The 21068-nt window shown below is 37.6% G+C and overlaps 2 protein-coding genes across 8 annotated transcripts in view; one reads left to right on the forward strand and one right to left on the reverse strand.

Moving 5' to 3' along the window:
• Positions 1-870: 870 nt before the first annotated feature.
• On the reverse strand, positions 871-10764 carry LOC139753309 (dnaJ homolog subfamily C member 4-like). Of its 6 annotated transcripts, none has more exons than XM_071669616.1 (6): positions 10713-10764; positions 9024-9173; positions 7845-7938; positions 5181-5362; positions 2345-2518; positions 871-1122 (listed from the first exon to the last, which is right to left on the reverse strand). In XM_071669616.1, the coding sequence occupies exons 2-6, from the start codon at positions 9125-9127 to the stop codon at positions 966-968; spliced, it is 711 nt and encodes a 236-aa protein (XP_071525717.1). In that variant the 5' UTR covers positions 9128-9173; positions 10713-10764; the 3' UTR covers positions 871-965. The 6 variants fall into 6 exon arrangements, with proteins under 6 accessions (XP_071525717.1, XP_071525716.1, XP_071525715.1 ...); XM_071669615.1 differs by having other exon boundaries at positions 10478-10764; XM_071669614.1 differs by having other exon boundaries at positions 10529-10752.
• Positions 10765-14640: 3876 nt separating this feature from the next.
• Positions 14641-21068, forward strand: part of Nmdmc (NAD-dependent methylenetetrahydrofolate dehydrogenase) — a 45934-nt gene continuing 39506 nt past the window's right edge. For both annotated transcript variants that reach the window (XR_011713682.1, XM_071669622.1), the window contains exons 1-4: positions 14641-14776; positions 16950-17134; positions 18625-18734; positions 20389-20483. Coding sequence is in view for 1 of the 2 variants with exons in the window: in XM_071669622.1 (XP_071525723.1) it covers positions 14682-14776; positions 16950-17134; positions 18625-18734; positions 20389-20483 (485 nt within the window). In the remaining variant the exon portion in view is untranslated. The remainder of the gene's footprint in view (positions 14777-16949; positions 17135-18624; positions 18735-20388; positions 20484-21068) is intronic.

The raw sequence follows: 21068 nt of genomic DNA on the forward strand, positions 1-21068 counted from the left end.
ACTCTGGAACCTAGCATTCATTCCTCATTACTTCTGACTAATCTCCATCCCATGTTAAAAGCATAAAGTAACATGTCTTAATTTAAATACACTTTGGAACTTAGCATTTGGCTCTTCCCTACTTGTCTGTCATACATCCTATTGTGGAAGTATTGGCAGTAAGCATTCTTCGACTGCAAATACACTGAAACATTGCACTCAGTTCCTCACTAGCTTTCCATTCATTTTTTTTCTAATGACCCTTGTCTCTCAATCCTTCAGTTTCATCTGTTTCATTACTTACGGCCCAGTTGATATTATGGAACAGTTTAAGGTTTGCTTTTGCTTTACCCATTGATATTGCACAACAGTGAAAATCCCAACAAAATTTGACAAACTCATACATGGCTGGAATAGCCCTTAAAAAGTCAACTAAACTTTAAACCATGTCAAAATTCTCACACAACTTCCCAAGCCATGCTACATCATACAGGACAGACCTAACAACCGATGTAGCGGCTTTATTACAGTGTATATAAGCTGAGGATGAATGTGACTGAACTAATAGGTAGTATACACCTTATCCTCTCTGTAAATGGGAATAGGATTAAAGAGGTTATAGCTTTATCATCCCAATAATCAGTTATTATGTCCTCAAACTGTAAATCTTTTACATGAAGTAAATTCAGTTCTGCTCTTGATGTTTCCTTAACAGTTAACTCTGAACTGGTGGGTAATTGCATTTCTTCAAAATGTCTTCATATAAACTGTAAGATATTGACTTGGAGTGTACATACAGCATAGAAAAAACATATAAATTGTAAGAATCAACTTGCAGGTGTAAATACAGACTTGTTAAAATTCTATGTGAAGGTAGTTAGTTGACTGAAAGGACAGGCTTAAGTTTATTGATATTTAATCTCTGATACATATTCACTTTTAAGGAACTACATTGTTATACCATTTTTTGTAAAGCTGCATATCATTCATTTACTAAAGCTGTTTGATTCACTTCTTTCTCTTAATAGCGCTATTTGCATTTCATTGCCATTGGTCAATGCTCGTTGTCTTGCCAGCTTATAATGTTCACTTGCAATTCTGTCACGTTCATTCAGCTGCTCAATGGCAAAGTCAGAGGCTTTCCTGAAAAGCATCAATTGTATGATATGAACATAATGAACATAAAAAACATCAGTTTTTAGTCTTTATAAGATATTTGTAAAACCCACAGAGTCATTGAGCTAAGATTATAAAGTATCATAAGAAACTTTGTCCATCCAGTACATTTTCTCCCATTATCTAACATGGCAACACATGTTGTCTCATTTAAGCATTTCTATTCTTGTATAATTACAGCCTCTCCATGTTTAAACCCTTCTTATATGCTCTGTCACAGTCTTTCCACCTCACTATCTGCTTTGCCTTGTGTTTTCTCAAATAACACTGATTCATCCTTCCCATACCTATTCTTTCCAACAGCCTACACTATGTAGTCTCCATATTTTCTTTTCAAGCCAACTTACTTCTCTTTTCCATATCTTGTTTTGATACCCTCATATCTAATTTTATGTACTCTTCTCACTCCAGATTGAAATTTTAGGAATGTGTATCCACAGATGGCAATCTTTCTATCATTCTCCTATTGTATAGCTCATGTTTACCTTTCATATACCAAGGAGGGCAAAACAATGTTCCAATATGTATTCTGCCACAGTCACAATCTTCTTTACTATCATTTCCTTCTTCAGCATCTTTCATTATCCTCTTCAATATCTTAGCATCAATTCCTTCATCTTCACTAAAGGTATTCATTAGGTACTTAAAATTTCATTCTCTCCTAATTCTAACCATCTAAATATATCTCATACCCTGCCTCATCCTTTTTCAAACACCACCAGCTTGCTCTTGTATGCATTTAGCTCACTCCCTATTTTTTAATATTCTTCCAGTTTCATTATTATCCTATTGTCCCTTTTCTATCTCTTACTCTGTTACACAGTGTCATATATGTACAGTGTCAACTCCATCTTTTTATGTCATACTCCTCTTTGCAACAGCTCCATCCCTGAAGTAGTATACTAACAAGGACAGGCATACACCTCATGAATCCTAAACCAAACTTAACATGAATCTGCTCATCCATTCCTCAGCTTGTCCTAAATTAGGCATTACTCCTTTCATAATTGTTTGCTGTTTAGTGGTTCTCATACTTTTAGAATAATGGCATTGTATCAAGGTATCATGAAGTAACACCATCTAATAATAAATATATTAAGAACACATTTTAAGACAAGTAATAAAGTGATTAAGAGCACTATGTAAGACAAAGTACTCAAAAACTAAGCAGACAGTGTATACAACGGACTTTGCAAAAAAGAAGTGCAAGATGGCACCAAGCATCATAAAGATGACAGCTCCTGCAGCAATGGAAGAGTTTGGCAACTTTTTTACGCCATGTATCCCGTAGTATGGCCGTCCCTCATACTTATGGTCTTCACTCTTGTCTCGCATCTCCCAGAGGGTTTCATCTTGGAATATACTGTGAACAACAGAGAATTTATCAAATTCAGAATAAATACCTGTTCAATCATTCGCACTTTCATAAACTTCCTCTGAATCACATCAAAATTTCTGAGATAAAACAGGAGACATAGTATACTGCACCAGAAAAAAGAATCGCAAAGGAATATGCTGTGCCATGTACTTTTATGTGTATGGGTGTGAAAAGGTATGGAGGATTAGTATAGAATCAGAAAAATTTTAACATTAAGAGACTATACTTTCAAAGATGATATGACAAAACTTAGAACTGGAACAAAATTCATGGATATTGTACTGTAAAGGCTTGAAATGCTTTTATACTCCAGGAAGCTTCCCTACCATCTACAAGAGTCAAAGGAATATAAAATCATCAGCACATTCTGGGAGAGGGTGAGACCCCCAGTGACAGATCTCTGAACATGGGCCTCTCCCAGGCTTCCTGCACAGCCTGGCAGCTCAGTCAGATACTAAGTTCTCATTTTCCTCTATATACCTAAACTGTTTTGAGAGCATAACAGTACTTTCGGATGAACAACTTGGGTATGTCACCTCTGAAGAGAACTGTAAAAATTTGCTGTAAATAATAAAAAAAATCTGTATATAGATCTTTTTCTTTCTTTCATACTATTTGCCATTTCCCGCGTTAGCGAGGTAGCGTTAAGAACAGAGAACTGGGCCTTTGAGGGAATATCCTCATCTGGCCCCCTTCTCTGTTCCTTCTTTGGGAAAAAAAAAAAAAAAAACGAGGGGAGGATTTCCAGCCCCCAGCTCCCTTCCCTTTTAGTCGCCTTCTACGACACGCAAGGAATACATGGGAAGTATTCTTTCTCCCCTATCCCCATATAGATATGAGAATAAAAACAAATGGTAAGTGTCAAGGGTCAGGTAGTAGTAGTCAGAAGGAATATTAGGCAGGAACCTCAGCAAACCTCTGCCAGTGACCTGTTAAGGGTAAGGCACTAAAGGCTAAGAAGTGGTACTGAAGTTTACTAGTTATGGAGGCTCTATTGCCATGGCCACCCCCTTGAGGGAGTTTCAGAATGGGACAGGCATCAGAGATATAGACAGATAGTGTACAGGTCAAATGACACATATAAACATGTAATTACAAGCAAAAATTAAGATTTATACTATGATTATTGTTCACAATATTAGGTCATAAATTAGGCAAGATTTTTCTAAAGAAAATGTGTAAATATCAATGTAAAATGAAAACAAACTATGTATTTTATTGAAAGTAGGTAATATATTCTAAGTGCATAGAATATACATTATTCATAAGTAGTGTAATCACGAGCAATAATTATCCAACCATACTGATATCATTTCCAAAACCACCACATTTTGAGTTAAAGAAGACATTTCTGAAGGGAACAGTGTGAAAATTCATTCAAGGTAAAAAAAAGTCATACTGTATATTTTAACAAGTAAAGACTTCACTGTATGCATGCAGTCAAAACATTTGTAGGTGGTTTAATTATGAAGTGATAATCATTCATTTACAAAGTGATTATTTCCCATTTTAACGGTTTATGAATTACTCTATTGCTGTGGCCACACCCCTTACGGAGTTCCAGGAGGGAACAGGCATCATAGATATAGATACATAGAAAGATAAGGTTTGCTTGAAGGGGAATGCATAAAAATCAGCATAAAATAAAAAGAACTATAAATTTTGATGAGTACAAGATAATAAATCGTAAGTGTTCATACTGAGGAATATTTTTAAGTGGTGTAGTTTGAAGCGATAATTATGGATTCATACTGTAACTATTTCCCGTGTTATCAATTTATAAGATAGTCAAGACCTTTCCGAAGGGAACTGTTTAAAAATGACATTATTAACATATGAAGCCACTGATGGAAAATTCTTTTCAGTTGGATGCCAATCTAGCAAAATCAGTGCCCAAATGACAATACACACAACAGATGCAGTGATGTGATTAGTACTAGGGTGTTAATGTCTTCATATAAAACTGTGTACCTGCAGTAATTTAGAATTAATGTATATATTGAGACATATGCATTTCAGTTTCTAAAAATTTGCAATGAAGGAGGCAAGTGTGGAGTGCAACAGCCATCAGTTTGCCCAGCATCCAAAACTTGGGATCATGGATACATGCAAACAGCTCATAGCAGCAGTAATTAAAATAACTGTAAAACAAAAAGGCAGCAGCACAGTATGACATACAAAACAGGACATTTGAAGGGAGGTGATGCCAAGAAAATTAATGAGATAGAGGATTTTTGACTTCACCCTGGTTAACAAAGAGGTGGAGGAAGAGCCACGCCAGATGTCTGAGCACTCGTCGATATCAGTGTATTTAAAACTGCCATTTAAATGAAATAGCTCACAAGAAAAATTATCACAGCACTTATACAACACCCTCAGCTTTTAGGAAGCAGACTTTCAGATGCTGATTATTTGAAGTTTCCAGGACAGAGCAGAGGATATGATTGTGCCCAACATATTCATAATATTTCAGGATTAAATTGTAGTTTTTTAAATTGAACAGAAAGAATTTAATGACTTAGAAGGAGATATGTGAATAAATTGCATTTTAGCACAGCTGGATTTCACTAGTTTACTGCTTCCCCATTCTGAGATACTGAAATATTTATATAAGCACAGAAAACTACACATTGACTACAGTACATACATTTTTTCTCGTGGAGCATCAGTCCTTATGCCACTATAAGTGTATTTGGGCTGTTCTTGACTTGCAAGTTCTGCATCGTACTTACAACGTAAGTGAGGTCTACTTAAGACTGAGTAAGCTTCATTCACAGCAACGAACTGTTGATGGAGGTTTAGGGACTTCGGATTTTTATCTGGATGAAGCTGTAAGAAAACAAGAAAATCTAAATGGGAGAAAATTTTTCAAAAACTTAAGGAAAGATGTCTTGATATTTACAAAAAAATTTCATTACACTGATTTTTATGGTAATGTGCATGTCCAAAAATAAAATATTGGTAATGCATATGAAATTTAAGCAAGCCAAAACAAAAAGAAAATATGTAGGCCACATTCTTTGAAACAGTGAAAGGCTATTTCTTCCTAACAGCATAAGTTGTCATGTGCTTTCATATAGTCAACCCACTGGAGTGACAGTAGCAAGAAAATACCAATAACTTGTAACTTCAGTGTCAAATGAGTAGTTATCAAGCTCAATGCTGCAATCTTTTATAATTCTGAGTTTGTGCCATCTCACCTCTTATGAGTCTGTAAATACATATCTCATCAGTTATGGGCTGCTTAGATTATTCAACCAAGGAAAGGAAAATAGCATGGAGAAAATTTTAAGATGAAAAAGCTGTATTCAAAATCAAAGCTATCTATCTAAACCTCTGATGCCTGTTCCAAATTCACCTCCCTCAATAGGTTAGCCAGGGCAACAGTCTCCATAAAAAGTGATCTCCAAAGCTATAGAAGAAACAAGGATAAACATTCCCTAGCAAGTAAGAAGACCCTAATATCCTTTAGACAACTTAGGATTATAAATTCTCAGTACTGCAAATCAAGGAATACGCTGACACCTAATGCAGAAGAGACTAGGAGCATCTGAGAGAGAAAGAACATCCTCAGTAGAGAGTTAAAGTGTCTTCGGCTGCAAAATGAGATTCAACCACTTGGACCATCATTAAACATATATGTCTGGCAGATGCTTGTCCACTAGACTCAACAACAGTAGAGCAACCTATCCACACAAACAACATCACATTGCAAAAGTGAGGTGGTGCACTGTCACCTTTCATCTATATTCAGTGACCACTGGTGAGTGCTTTGTCTTTTTCTAAAATGGCACATCCTAATCAATGTAATCTCATCTACGCTCGGAACGAATGTGGCCTTTTTGTCTGTTTTCCTGGCGCTACCTTTGAAGCAGAGGGTAGCGATGCTGCTTCCTGTGGGGTGGGGGGTAGCGCCAGGTATGAATGAAGGCAAGCAAGTATGAATATGTACAAGTGTATATATGTATATGTCTGTGTATGTGTATGTATATGTATATGCTGATATGTATATGTATATGGTTTGGACATATGGAGAGAAGTAGTGAGGAAAGATTGACAAAGAGGATATATTTGTCAGAGGTGGAGGGAACAAGGAGAATCGGGAGACCGCATTGGAGGTGGAAGGATCGTGTGAAAAAGATTTTGAGCGATCAGGGCCTGAACATACAGGAGGGTGAGAGGCATGCAAGGAAAGAGTGAACTGGAATGATGTGGTATACCAGGGTCGATGTGCTATCAATAGACTGAACCAGGGCATGTGAAGTGTCTGGGGTAAACCATGGAAAGATCTGTGGAGTCTGGATGTGGATAGGGAGCTGTGGTTCAGTGCATTACACATGACAGCTACAGACTTTTGGCCACATGGTAGAAGCACTAGTACAAGGGAAAATAATTCAGGAGCTTTAGACAGAATTAGTAGGTAGGACCAATATGCAGGAACATTTGGTAGAAATAGTCAGAAGAAACATTAGGTAGGAGCTTATGTAAACACTGCACTAGAGTTGCCCTCAGCCAGTGGCCTGTTAAGGGTAAGGCACTAAAGGCTAAGAAGTTGCACAGGATTTCTCTAGTTATGGAGAGACTATTGCCATGACCATCCCCTTAAGGGAGTTCCATCTGGAAAAGGCATCAGAGACATAGATCGATAGACAGACACATAAATGTTAACCTTCTTCCTTGCCAAACTCCAATACTGTGTATACATTAGCCTAGAATAGGCCTGATTTTCAGTATAAAAATATTACTTTAAACTTGGCATACCTCCAATCCAACATATGAAAACTTCAATCTAACAGTATTCACTCAGATAATCTTCAGAATGTTTATGTACCAAAAATGACAGAAAATAATAAAAAATAATGAAAGAAGTCTGGCAAACAATGTTGACAGGTGGCTAATTTGACTATTAAAAGTAAGGAACAATTTCTTAACTACCGTGTTAAATCCCTTATGCTTTCCTTTTCCATAAATGTCTTATTACCCTTAATGCCAATTATTTCCCTTGTTGTGAGTTACTATGGGTGTCAAATGACTGAGGCAGTTGCCTGATGTATCATTTAGGAAGGAGAGAAAAGAAATGATATCTAAGTCAATGATTAGACAAAAGAGGAAGAACAAATAGGAGAGCAGAAGAATGTAAAATAAATAGAATGAATGATTAGCAACGAAAATGGAAATATGGGAATCAACCACCTTTTAAAGATACAATAGTGTGGATTTCAGAATGTTATGCATTCTATCAAGTAAGTCCCAAAATGAATGTGACAAAACATACAACCTACTTTCTATGCTAATAGCAATATTTTCCTACCTCTTTTGATAGCCTGATAAAAGACTCTTTAATTTCAGCTGTTGTGCAATCTCTCTGCAACCCCAGCAGTTCATAGTAATTCTTATTTCCCATGCTGGAAATAAGATAGAGATGAATATCTGATTCAATATTACTTACATATGTAACAAATTCAAACTATATCAGCAAACGTCAGGTTATGCATGGTTATTCTGTAAACTTTCACAGAAATATTAAAAATTAGTGGAAATACATAAGAAATGTAGGTTTCGAAAGTTGAAAAACAATCTTTCTCTCTGAGATGGGTCTGGTGAGCATGAGATATTCCTTGGAAAATTAGGTTAGGGCCATTCCTGCCATCATCAAAATGGCTAGGAAGCTTTCTTTCACTCACCCTTTTCAGTTGATTCTCAAGTCACCACATGCTCTGCTCATCTAATAGGGTTCACCCTTGGCCAAACAGTGACCACCATGCTGACATCACCTCCCCACCAGCTCCTAGCCATCCATATCCTCACAAATCACAGTTCATGGTACTAACCCAAGGCAACCGCCAAAAGACACAACACAAAGGGTTTCAAAAAAGGAGGGGAAAATTAAGCAGGCCAAGAAAAACTTTGCAGAGCACGATCATGGGTAAAAAAAAATTCAACATTCAGAACCTACATTTCTCTTTGCTAAATTTATGTCTTGTGAGGATTAGAGGTGGAGGGTTACAGAATAGGCCTTTCAACTTTATACTAAAAACAAAAACTTGAATACCTCCACTGGCAAATCAGCATACCAAAACTGACTTTCTAGGATGAGGAATCTTCAAAGCCACATGGGTTAGATTCAAGTCTAAACTCAGCTACTATTTACACAGGTGGATGAAAGGTACCAAAGGCTGCTCCTTGATTTCCTCTAACGAAATGTTTCTGAGGATGAAAAGTAGAGGCCACCTTTCTCACAACATGCCACCCTAAAGCCTAGTCATATGGATACCTGGTTGTGGATTGAAGGCTGTGATTTCTGTGTATTACACATGACAACTAGAGAATGAATGTAAGCAAAAGGGGGCTTTCTTCATATGTTCCCAGAACCCAAATTTTACTTTGGAATATCTCATGCTTGCAGGACATATCACAATGAAGAGAAACAAGAATTTGTACCAGGACATCTAAAAATAACAAACAGAAACTCTGGTATAGGATTTCATACCTGATACTGCCAGCAGGTCTTGCAGCTTTGTACTGAAGCCATGGAAAGTTTCTCATAACCATCCTCTTACTGAAGATTATACGGTCCAAAGTTTTAGTTTGCATTTTAAGCGTAATTCAGATCTTCATAACACCAGTAGTAAATGATACTCTGAGGAGTGAGAAACACACAAGTTCAAAGGGCAAGTTAAGAATTATGGAATACTCACTCCAGCTGGCATCCTGTGAATAATAAGAGATATCTCAGACTACCAGGGTTTCCAAACCTCTAACCCCATGCCTTACTGGCAGGGTAAAAGCCTCTCATCCACGTACATACCCAGGATTTGGTGGCGTGGTGGGGTGAAATATGAACTCATGATAGTACTGAGAATCATCAAAGCTCACGCATTTTCAGGCTTCCGATCACTAACAAGCTTTTCCACTCCATCCCATCTCCAATTCTGTCTTCCCCTTCTCCTTGCCCCTTCAACTTCTGACATATATATCCTATTTGTCAACCTCTCTTCATTCATTCACTCCATTTTTCCAAATCCTTTCACTGCACCCACATCAGTTCTCTACACTATACTCTTAATATTACTACACCTCTCTCTTATCCTATCTTAATCAACTCTCCTCATACCAAATATTGTCCTTAAACATTACATCACTAACACTTTCACCTTCCTTTGTACATTCTGGGCTGTGGCCCATGACTCGCATTCATAAAACTGCACCAAGGTTACTAAACCTTCAACAAGTCTACAATGCATAGAGAAATCAATAAATCTTATGGGATCCTTGCCTAACTTTCCGTACCAACCAAGATTTAATTTAATTAAATGTTATTTGAGATATGTTTAATTGCTTTTAAATTTACATATAGTTGTTAGGAAGTCTATGCACTTTGACAATTTGTGAATTCACAAACATATGTGGTATACAGTCTTTATCACGGAGTCTGCACGCAAATACATCCAATAAATATTCTTCATTTAGTGGCCTGTACACTAATAGTGTCCTTTATACATTCTTCACCATACGGCAGGGCACAGCATGCATTTAAGTTTTATATATTTCGACAAATATACATCATAGTTACCCGAGAAAGTTATTATTGTGTTCTAAGGTTCTGTTGATTTCTACAAAGTGTTTCACCAACTTATACCATAATCAACCTTGCATTTTCCCTGATCTTCGTTGCTTCCTCATAAACGACTCCCTTACGTTTATACAGTACCTCTAAAGCACCCAGATGACTTTTGCTGAATGACATAAGTCCACTGATATAATTCACTTCTACTTAAATAGTGTCCTGAAAATATATACATGTATGTACTATAATCACCATTTTCCTAACTTTTCACTAGCCTTGTGTCATGGCATAACTAACCAACATGATCCCATCCCTCAGTAACATGAGGCAGTAATTACACATGTTAAGGATACTTTCCTTTCTTTCCCCCCACTTACAGATTTGAGAACACCTGAACCAGATCACAGTTAGCTGACCATTAGACTTGCCTCTTACATAACAAGCGCTAGATTTCAGGGTACACTGTGAATGACTTTTAGCCACTGGTATATTTCTTCTAGCTATGCCACCACCAATCTTGCAATGGCAGCTTATTTTGTAATCAAACAAGAGGGGAATCACTGCCCTGATCAAAAAGGCCTACATATGATAATGGCCTTGAACCAGTGCCACCTTGAGCCATAGTTGCTCTAGATGTTATGTAATAGAAGTATGGGTTATAAAAGAAAACGTTATCGATTTTTCATGTTAGTTATGCTATATTTCCCCTAAATGTAATTATAAGGAAACTGATAAATATCTTTATTGTGAATCAACTGGTGGCAGAAGTTGGCGAGCTAGAAATAGATATAGAGTTCTCTTTTTTTTTTCGTCATTACAACGGAACATTTCTACTGACATTATATCTAGTCCATTGTATAGTTTCCCTGAAAATATATCCCTTATATTGACTACCAGTGTTCATTATACTTCTTCTACTGGACATATGATTTTGAAATACGTCATGTGTGAACGTAGGAAAATATTGTGACAGCTTATTTATGACGTTTATTTTGACCAAAATAGATAAAATAATCCGCATTCTACTGTAAAAACGGAATGTGGTCTGATCTGCATAGTATATAAGGGGTACATGTGTAGTTTGGTCAGAGGCTGGCTTGTTTGCCTTGCATTCTCAAGAGTTGGCTTAACACCAAGTCCAGACACCAGACAGAAAGGTGGGAAATAATATATAAAGCGGCGGAGAGTTGTCGTCTCTAATTATTTTGGATGAAAACCTGAGTCTGACTAATGGATCAGAGCACACCCTTTATCTAATTAAATTCTGCCTTTATATGATATCCTTGTGGGCAAGGATAAATGAAATTTCAATAATTGGCGTCTTTACAAGTGACGTAGTCAATGACGTAGGGTAAGGGCCAAAGCATTTTAATTAGTATCATCTTTCATGTTCAACATAAGAGAATGACAGGGTCCGTTACTAAGCTAGTTACTATGGCCGGTAAGAGTGAGCCAAATAATGCATTGCATCTTATATATTGTGGAAGCAAATGTTCTTCTTTAACAGGCTCGGGATGTGAATGAAATAATTCTATGCTTTATTTACCTGACCCACCATACGGAATTAGAAATTGAATTAGCAATGATTAGATGGGAATTTCTCTATGATACTATAGCCTTTTTATACAATGCACTTTGATACATTTATCAATGAATTCCCTACTTTCTCCAAAGGCTTTGCTTGCATCATAGTCCACGTGGATCTCTTGGGATGATAACAATGTATTTATAACCTGGCGTGAAAGAGATGGCGCCATGTGCAACCACACTTCACGCGTTAATAGAAACTTTTTTTTTTCCATCCATCCCCAGCCATGATTCTCATTCCGGTGATACGGCGCCATACAACATCTCATGACCACATTCATAATTCACACTCCGAGTGTGAATGACCCACGGGCAGAGAGGGCCTTAGAAGCCAGCCACCGCAACCATAAAAAAAAAAGTTAGGTTGATTGACTGTGGACACAGCAAGATTTATAAGGGGACAAAACGGGCAATTGCCCAGGGCTCCCCTGAAAGATGGGGCCCCATTATAAAAAAAAAAGAATGAATGAATTGAAAAATGTGTTTACTGAGCCAGGATCTCGACTAAATTATGGCCAATTTTTCCATCAAAGCAGGATGTTCCTAAGACGTATTTAAAGTTAAACGACCTTGTTTACAGCCTTAAAAGAAAAAAAATGGTCGAAATGGTGAAAGCAGTGCTTGATCCACGGGATTGACAGAAACGTTTGTTCTCTCGCATGCGTAATTCCTTGCTGCGCTGTGGCGAAATTTCATTCAATTTGGCTGTCTTCAAGGTGTTTTGTTCGTGTTGCTCTGAGTACTAAATAAAATATATGAAAATCTGCTCTGCCTTTTCTGTCGAGTCACCGCTTGCTACACCACAGCCATGGGATCTGTTGAATGTTTCCTCTCTCCTGGAGCACCTGCACCAAAACCACTGGACGTGAATAATGTCTTTTCCTTCCAACAGCAATTCCTCCTCTCTCTTGCAGCACCACCAAGTGGAACTCTACAACGCCTCCTTTCTCCTGCAGCAAAAAACATGGGTTCTCGGCAAGTATCCCTTCTCCTATAACAGATCCACAAGACCAACAACATCTTCAGTTTCCTGCAAAGGAATCAAAGGACCCTAGTAGTCTTCTCATTCTTGCCCCACAACCATGCGACCTTAGGAACGTATCCTCCCTCCTCCAGCACCTGCAGTAAAAATCTAGGGACTTAAGACAATCGTCCTTCCTGCAGCTCAACAGTAGGACTTCAGCAATGCCTTCTCCTCCCAGCAGCACAACCATGGGACTTCAGCATCGCCTCTTACCTCCTGCAGCACTGCCATAGCACTCCAGCATTTCCCACCTCTCGCCAGCAGCAAAACCATAGCGCATCAGGAATGCCTTCCCTCCAGCAGCATAACCATAACGCTTCAGCAATGCCCCCCTCTCTCTCTAGGAGCAGAAACAAAGGACTTTGGGGAATTTCTCGTCCCTCCAGCAGCACAATCCTAGGGATTTCACGATGGCTTCCCTCCAACATCTCATGCATAGGACTTCCAACAACTTAACCAAAGGGCTTTAAAACAATGCCTCCCTTCCAACACCTCAACCAAACGACTTCAGCAATGCCTGCTGTCTTCAGTAGCACGACAGTAGGACTTTAACAGCAAAGCATAGGACTTGAATGATGCTTCCTTTCTCCAGTGGTATAACTAAACGAATTTAGAAATGCCTTCTTCCTTTTGCAGCAAAACAGTGGGACATCAGTGACAAATTTTTACCTATACCAAGGCCAAGGGACCATAGCGACGCTTCCTCTTTCGTGTAGCACAAACACGAGACCTCGGCAATGCTTCTTTATCCGTCAAGGACTCGCTTCTCCTGAAGGACTTTGTTTAACTTCACCTGCTCCTGCACAAGCACCATGCGACTCTTGCTTCACCTCCTATTCTTCTCTACAGCCACAGTAACTTTTGTACCTGCCGTTCGCTGATGGGATGCACTTCTCTGTACATATTAACATTTCTGCCAATCCATAAGGTTTGTTGAAGTGGGCACAGTTATTTTTGAGTGTTTCGAGTAACACAGCGGATTAACGATTTTCCTTTTTACATCCAATTGTGTCAAGGTATTCATCTACCGACTTCTTCCTTTTATGCCAGGAAAAACTTACACGCCATTCCTTCAACTTCTGACAATTCTCTTCATCAGTTCTTACACAAATTCAGATTTTTAAAGACACTTCGATCTCTTGACATTCGCGTGTGTCTAATCTCTTCATTATTCATTATTCATTAAATAAACTAAGAAAATGTTGATTTTATCCATCTCATATATATATATATATATATATATATATATATATATATATATATATATATATATATATATATATATATATGAACTGTCAGATGTGGCATGTAGTATTTTTATCCACCATTAGTTATTGCGTTCCAAGTTGCCTGAGCACTTGTCCTTTTTAGGCACCCCAAGCTCGTCTGGAAATCTGGCTATATGATTTGTGAATTACAACTGAGTCGCACATTCATTCAAAAAATTATATGTGGGACTTTATAAGTAATAATAGTTTTTTGACAGTAACGAGAAATAAACCTTATACTACGCAGCGCGTTTTGGTAGCCCTAAATTGACCTAGATCTAAGAACCCTGATTCTATGATTTGCTCATGTTTTTACAACGCACCAATTCTTAACTCCATTTTGCGTGTCCTATTAGTGTATTATTACTGTATATGTATATATGTATGCATACCTCAGCTGAAAGCCAGAAATCCATGTTTGAGTTCACAAAACTTAAATCCGGATTTTCGCTCTGGCTTTTACCGTGACTGAAAACGTAAACATCTCGTTGTGGCGTTTCAGTGACGTCAGTATTATCAACCACTGATTGGCTGAATTTTAAGAAATGAAGGCGGATTGGCCAATCATTGTGTAGCACCTGAGGTATCCCTGAGTGCGGCATTTAAGTCAAGGCTCAGAATTCTAAATCTGGAGCATTATCTATTCTTGAAGATTGTCTGCTCTCTCGTGTAGACGAACAAGCAGTCATACGTGCATGCAAGATGTTAGGTGGACGGGCTACCTTAAGCGTAATCAGATGGAAATGTTCAAATCCCAGCGTAGAGCTGAGACGACACCTACAAATGACAGCTTGCAGGTCAGCTTCATTATATATATATATATATATATATATGTATATATATGTATATATATATATATATATATATATATATATATATATATATATATATATATATATATATGTGTGTGTGTGTGTGTGTGTGTGTGTGTGTACTCTTTTTTGTCAATAACATAGTTGCCGACATCTCGGTAAAAGTCTAGTTAAGCTCCGCATCATTACTAGCTTAGGACATGAGTGATTTTACTTTGCAGTGGTAGTGTAGTGTTGAGAGAATGCCATACCAGTTGTTGGTAATTTATCTAGATAATCTCTCCGTCATTTTCAGCAAGAGTGCGAATGGAGTAACTGTTTTACAATTGTGTATGGGGAATATAATAACAGTTGGAGAATGCTATTAATTTTTGGCTCTTTTAGTGTAACAGGAAAAATGTAGGTGTAATGAAATTGAAACTAGATAATATGAAAAATTAGCAGAACCTATGGCTACCACACCTAACCCCCAAACAGTCAACATTTATCAGTATAATTACCGTTTCGGACAGTGACTTGGTTGGAAGTTGAAATTATGTTTTTCCGATGGTTTTTAATGTGTTTTGCAAAATTTTGAGTTTATTTCTACAACGTATCACTGCCTTAGGAGATATCCCCCCCCCTTTATCCAATATCAGGACCCACAAAGGGAACCTGGGTTTTGGATGGGGAAAATCACAAAAGGCAGTGATTTGCAATAGAAACAATCATAATTGTTCAGAAGATTTCAAAAACCACCAAGAAAACAATTTCAGCCAAACCAAACCCAACAAACCTAACCTAACAAAATTCGCTGGATGTCCGAACCAGTAATGACACGGATTTATCATAATTTTCTTTTTTCTGGTCAAAATATGGGAGTCACATCTGTGACAGAACTGATAGATGTCATCAAACAGATGATATAATGAGTTGTTTTGCACTTCTCAGTAACTGAATTTGATAGTACATTTTTACTCTCATTTCAGATATTTTATGAGTGTATTACTTACTTTGACAGTAAACTTGAGAAGATTTTGTTGACTTGCATAACCTTCACTGTATTCGATATCAAACAAAATCAAATGCTCCAAGTCATGCTCTGCAGCTTTTACTTTATTGTCTACTTAGAAGTAGTGGAGAAAAATATTCACTATATTCAGAGATAATAGTGGTGCAGAGCTATTTAAGAAAATTACAAATATCTGTGCAGCAAGGGGTGATTAATGTATAAATAGGTTATACACATAAAATCAACAGAAACTAAAATACCTAGTCATACCATTGACTTAATATGAATATGCATTCCTTTCACCCCACTGAGCACTCAAAATCTTTCCATTTTATTCCTCCATTTCTAGTTTGGCTTTCTTCTTGTCCTCTCCACTTCAGACATATATGTCCTCTTTATCACCCTCTCCTCACTCATTTTCTCCCTCTTTCCAAACTTTCAGCATACCCTCTTCAGCTGTCTCAACCATAATCTTCTTATTACCTACCACACCTCTCTTGTATTCTGTCATTACTTACTTGATTAACCCTCCTCATGACACACATTTTCCTCAAAATTTCATTTCCAAAACATTCACCCTTTTCCTTGCATTGTCATCCATAGCCCATGCCTCACATCCATACAGTATCATTAGCACTGCTGTGCCTTCAGACATACACCTTTTTGTGTTCCCAGGTAGTGGCCTCTCTTTCTACACATTCCTTAGTGCTAGAACTTTCACTCCCTCACCCACCATACTCATCTTCACTTTCATGGATCTGTTCACTACCAAGTCAATGTCCATGTATGATGCATTGTAACATAATAACCTTGCTTTTATTCACATATATTCTCAACATTCTTCTTTTACATGCTCTCCCGAACTTAGACACTGACCTTTGTTGTTTATCACATGAATCAGCCTCCAGTGCTGTTTCACTAGCAAAAACAGTTGAATTACTTCCCAGGTCCCCATCACCCCCATACAGATTGCATACCTTTCTCCCCCATCTCCAAGACCCTTGCAATTACCTCCCTCACCACCCCATCTATAAACAAATTAAACAGCTGTGGCGATGTTACACACCGCTATTAAACAGCCATGGCGACGTTACACATCGCTACCACAGATCCACCAGCACCTGCACCTGATAATTGTAATAATTATTTTCATTATGTCTTCCACAGACAAAGAGCACAACTTATTGATGGAAAAAAGATTGCTGGTGAGATATATGAAGAACTTACAGCAGAAGTAAAACATATAGTAAGCTGTGGACAACGAGCTCCACATTTAGTGCTTGTTCGTGTTGGAGGAGATCCTGCTTCTGGCAGTTATGTTCGAAATAAGACAAAAGCTGCTGATAAAATTGGTGAGTTTCAAGCATGAAGGGTTTTGATAAGTTAGAATGAATAGTCGTTAAGGAGATGCATTGAAATTGAGAATATATAATAATGTTTAATGAATAATGCTAGACCTCCCAGAAAAGACTGGTGTAAATGAATATATTTACATAGTGGAAGGGAAGCTCTGTTCCCAGACATTGCCAGAGTCCCCCTTTTGACAAAAAATCTGTACCTAATTTTCAAGCTTACACCAATAACAGTTTGAAATGAAATATTCAGGTTTAGCAAAAAGTCACTGTGCACGTATACTGCATACGATAAAACCTCCTCACAAGATAACATCAATGCATGAATTAAAAGAAAGGGACGTTGTCAAGTGATAGTCTACAGACTTTATTACTGTCAATGGAGAGGATGTTCTAGACGTCATGTTCTTTATCGATGCGATGTGGTTTCATTTATTCGTTCATGTCAACAGCCAAAAGAGCTGACATGTTTGGTTTGTGATTAATCTACATGAGATCATCTCTTTTTTCTGTGGCCACCCCCTTGATGGGAGTTCCCTGAGGGAATGGTCATCACAGATATAGATTGATAGATAACTGATTTTTTTCATTTCTATATTGAAACCAGTTTATGGGAATTATTGCCTAATGTTTCTTGCATATAAATTCTTCATGGTATTTCTGAGGAAAGTTTGAAAAGTTTCATTTTCAGTTTGTATGTAAGTGTTATTTCTGCTTTCCTTGTTACCACATTGTATGAGTGCATTGTGCAATGATACTATTTTTTATATTTAGTTTGATAAACTATTTGCTTTGCACAGGGAGGGATTTTACACTTATAGGACCCCATATCTTGAACATTCTCCCTTGTCATAACTAGTTGAGATTATGTATGCTCTTTGCATTTACTTTGTCCTCCGTCACGTAATTCCATTTACCCTTCACTCTAACTCTATAAGAGTATTTCCTCACATAACATGTTTCTTGTTTAATTTTATGTTATTCCTGGTTGCTCTATCCTTGCATCTCTCAAAGATCTTTTACTGTCCATGTCACTGATATGTTTTGAAAACTCAAAGATTGTTGTTGTGTCACCCCTTACTCTTCCTTTGTCCAAAATGGGCAGTTTTAAAGCCTTTCGTGATGAATAACTTTAATTTAAACCATGAATTCAGTTCTATGGCAGTTGTATTTATAGGTCCAAGTATTTTCTTTCTTTCTTTCAAACTATTCGCCATTTTCCGCATTAGCGAGGTAGCGTTAAGAACAGAGGACTGGGCCTTTGAAGGAATAACCTCACCTGGCCCCCTTCTCTGTTCCTTCTTTTGGAAAATTAAAAAAAAAAAAAAAAAAAAAACAAGAGGGGAGGATTTCCAGCCCCCTGCTCCCTCCCCTTTTAGTCGCCTTCTACGACATGCAGGGAATACGTGGAAAGTATTCTTTCTCCCCTATCCCCAGGGATAAGGTCCAAGTATTACATTATCTTTAATGATATAAGGATTTTTTTTCAGGCATTCAGAGCACTGTGCACCACTTACCTGGGGACACCAGCCAATCTACGATCCTCAGTCTAGTGAATCAGCTCAATATTGATCCAGATGTTGATGGTATTCTGGTGCAGGTAAAAGATCTCTTGTTAGAATAGCCCCTTCAGGCAGGGGCTTGGTTCTGTTGATAGCAGAATGTGTTTGTGTGCCAAGATACTAAGGTTAGCCTTTAAGGGTGTATGTCACACTACGAGTGCATATTTGTATTTCTTTATTATCAGCAAAAAAATTTAGACAAGCTAATTGCATTTTGATCCACACATTCCTCACTGTGCCCAGGACCTTTGACCCCTCACCACCCATAAGGATTTCTTCAGCTCCCATGGTGCCATTTACTGCCAATATCCACTCTTAGGTATCTAAAACACCACTTCCTCCAAGTTCTCCCCATTCAAACAAGTAATCTGTTTCTCTTCAATACTAAACCTAATACCCTTGCGTATATTAATATTTGTTCTCAGCTTACTCCTTTCAATACTCATCCAAACTCAGACACAGCTTTTGCAGAGGCTCTTTCAAATTTGCCACCAGTGCTATGTCATCAATATACAATACCTGATTCACCTCTCATGCCCAGGTACCCTCAATAGTTTGCATACATGTTCCTGTCTCCAAGTCATTTTGCATTAACCTTCCTCACCATCCCCATCTTCACATCCTCTACCATCCTTCAAACTAGATTATTCCTTTGCAGTCTGATGCTGTGTGCATGTCACCACCGTCTCGAACACCATATGTATTTCCAGGTAAACTCATAAAACCTATATATTTGTAATTCAAATACTCACCTTTGTACACCTTGCCTTTATACAATGGAGCTATACATACATTCCACAAATCCGCAGGAACCTCATTGTAATCCAGACATACAGTACATTGAAAACCCTAACTAACCAATTTACAATGCAGTCACCCCCTGGGGATGAAATGTAATGTGTGAATGGCAGTTAAGTAAGTAAGAGGTCTGTTTACCACCACTAGCAAGGTATATGCTAGAATTATAACTACTGTGTGAAGGTATTGAACCTTTTATAGGCAAGGAACAAGGAAAATTTAGTTGGAGAAGAGGCTTTTGAGACTGGAGTTTAGCACTAGAGATGTGGAGAAGCTTTTTAAGAAGAATGTGTATGAACTGTTTTTGAATACAGATTAGGTGTATGAAAAATTGTACATTTTGGGTTAAGAATTTTCTAGATGGAATTGTGTTTGAATATGTAAAGATCAAAGAAGGCAGGAGTGCATTAAGATAATTTAGGAAATGCTTCAAGTCAGATTAATATCACTATGCTCATTTTGTGCTTTTATGGCTAGCACGTGACGAGATGAGAGTGAGTTTGGGGTATTGTAAGTTACAGTTGATTTCTTGCATTGCAGACCAGAACATTTTGAGGTTCTTGTTGCTTATAAAGGATGATACTTTGTCAAATGAATTAGAAGAGAGTTGAACAGAAGATCCAGAAGCTTGTTTGCTTTAGATATGATGCAGATATTGAAGTTAAATGCAAGGAAGAACAATGTTATCGTATTTGAAAGAAAGTATGGTCATAGTCAAAGGGAAATAGATTCTTTAATTGGGAAGACTGGAAGCCACAAAGGTAAAATGAAATGATATATTCAAGGAAATACAGCATGGATCTGTAGGTTGTATAACTAGTGCCAGATTAGTGGCGCCTGAGCATGTTTTTCTGGTTGTGGTATTATATAGGTAAAATTTACCTTTTGTTCCAGCTTCCACTTCCTGACCACATGGAGGAGAAGTTGATCTGCAACTCTGTCATTCCAGAGAAGGATGTTGATGGATTCCATATAATCAACATTGGAAGGTGAGCTCTGCTTAGTGAAGCTTTATCAGTAGACAAGAATTTTCTTTAAACTGTCAGTCTTCTGCCCTCATTAGGGACTGTTAGAGTTCTTCTTTTAATGATTCTGGTTCAGAAGAACAGCTGTTGAATGAATCTTGTAGACTTCGACGGAATAGCGTTATCATAATCTTCTGTAGTAGATGCCCACATGTGCTGTCACATTTTTTCTGTTCTTCAAATATTATTCACTTAGTTTTTCAAAAATAGTAGCCTGTGGAGTTTAATGAGAGCTATATAGAATTTACAGATACGCATTGATGGTAACCATTGTTCCCCAAGAACAGTTGCCTCTCACTGACCTCTGGTTGTTTGAATTGGCTCTGTTTATTATCCTTGAGGGAAACAATAAATAGGAAATATCTTGATGTACTAAAGGTTTTGTATGTAGCATTTATAGATCTGGAGAAGGCATATGATAGAGTTGATAGAGATGCTCTGTGGAAGGTATTAAGAATATATGGTGTGGGAGGCAAGTTGTTAGAATTAGTGAAAAGTTTTTATCAAGGATGTAAGGCATGTGTACATGTAGGAAGAGAGGAAAGTGAT

The sequence above is a fragment of the Panulirus ornatus genome, chromosome 14 (genome assembly GCF_036320965.1).
Source record: "Panulirus ornatus isolate Po-2019 chromosome 14, ASM3632096v1, whole genome shotgun sequence".
NCBI classification, from domain to species: Eukaryota; Metazoa; Arthropoda; class Malacostraca; order Decapoda; family Palinuridae; genus Panulirus; species Panulirus ornatus.

Excerpts from the sequence above, each read along its gene's own strand:
- LOC139753309 (XM_071669616.1), bottom strand. The coding sequence starts at position 9,127 with ATGCAAACTAAAACTTTGGACCGTATAATCTTCAGTAAGAGGATGGTT. Across the intron at positions 5,363-7,844 it reads TTATCAGGCTATCAAAAGAG|CTTCATCCAGATAAAAATCC; the intron begins GTAGGAAAATAT and ends GTTTTCTTACAG. Across the intron at positions 2,519-5,180 it reads GATGCTCCACGAGAAAAAAT|TATATTCCAAGATGAAACCC; the intron begins GTATGTACTGTA and ends TGTTGTTCACAG.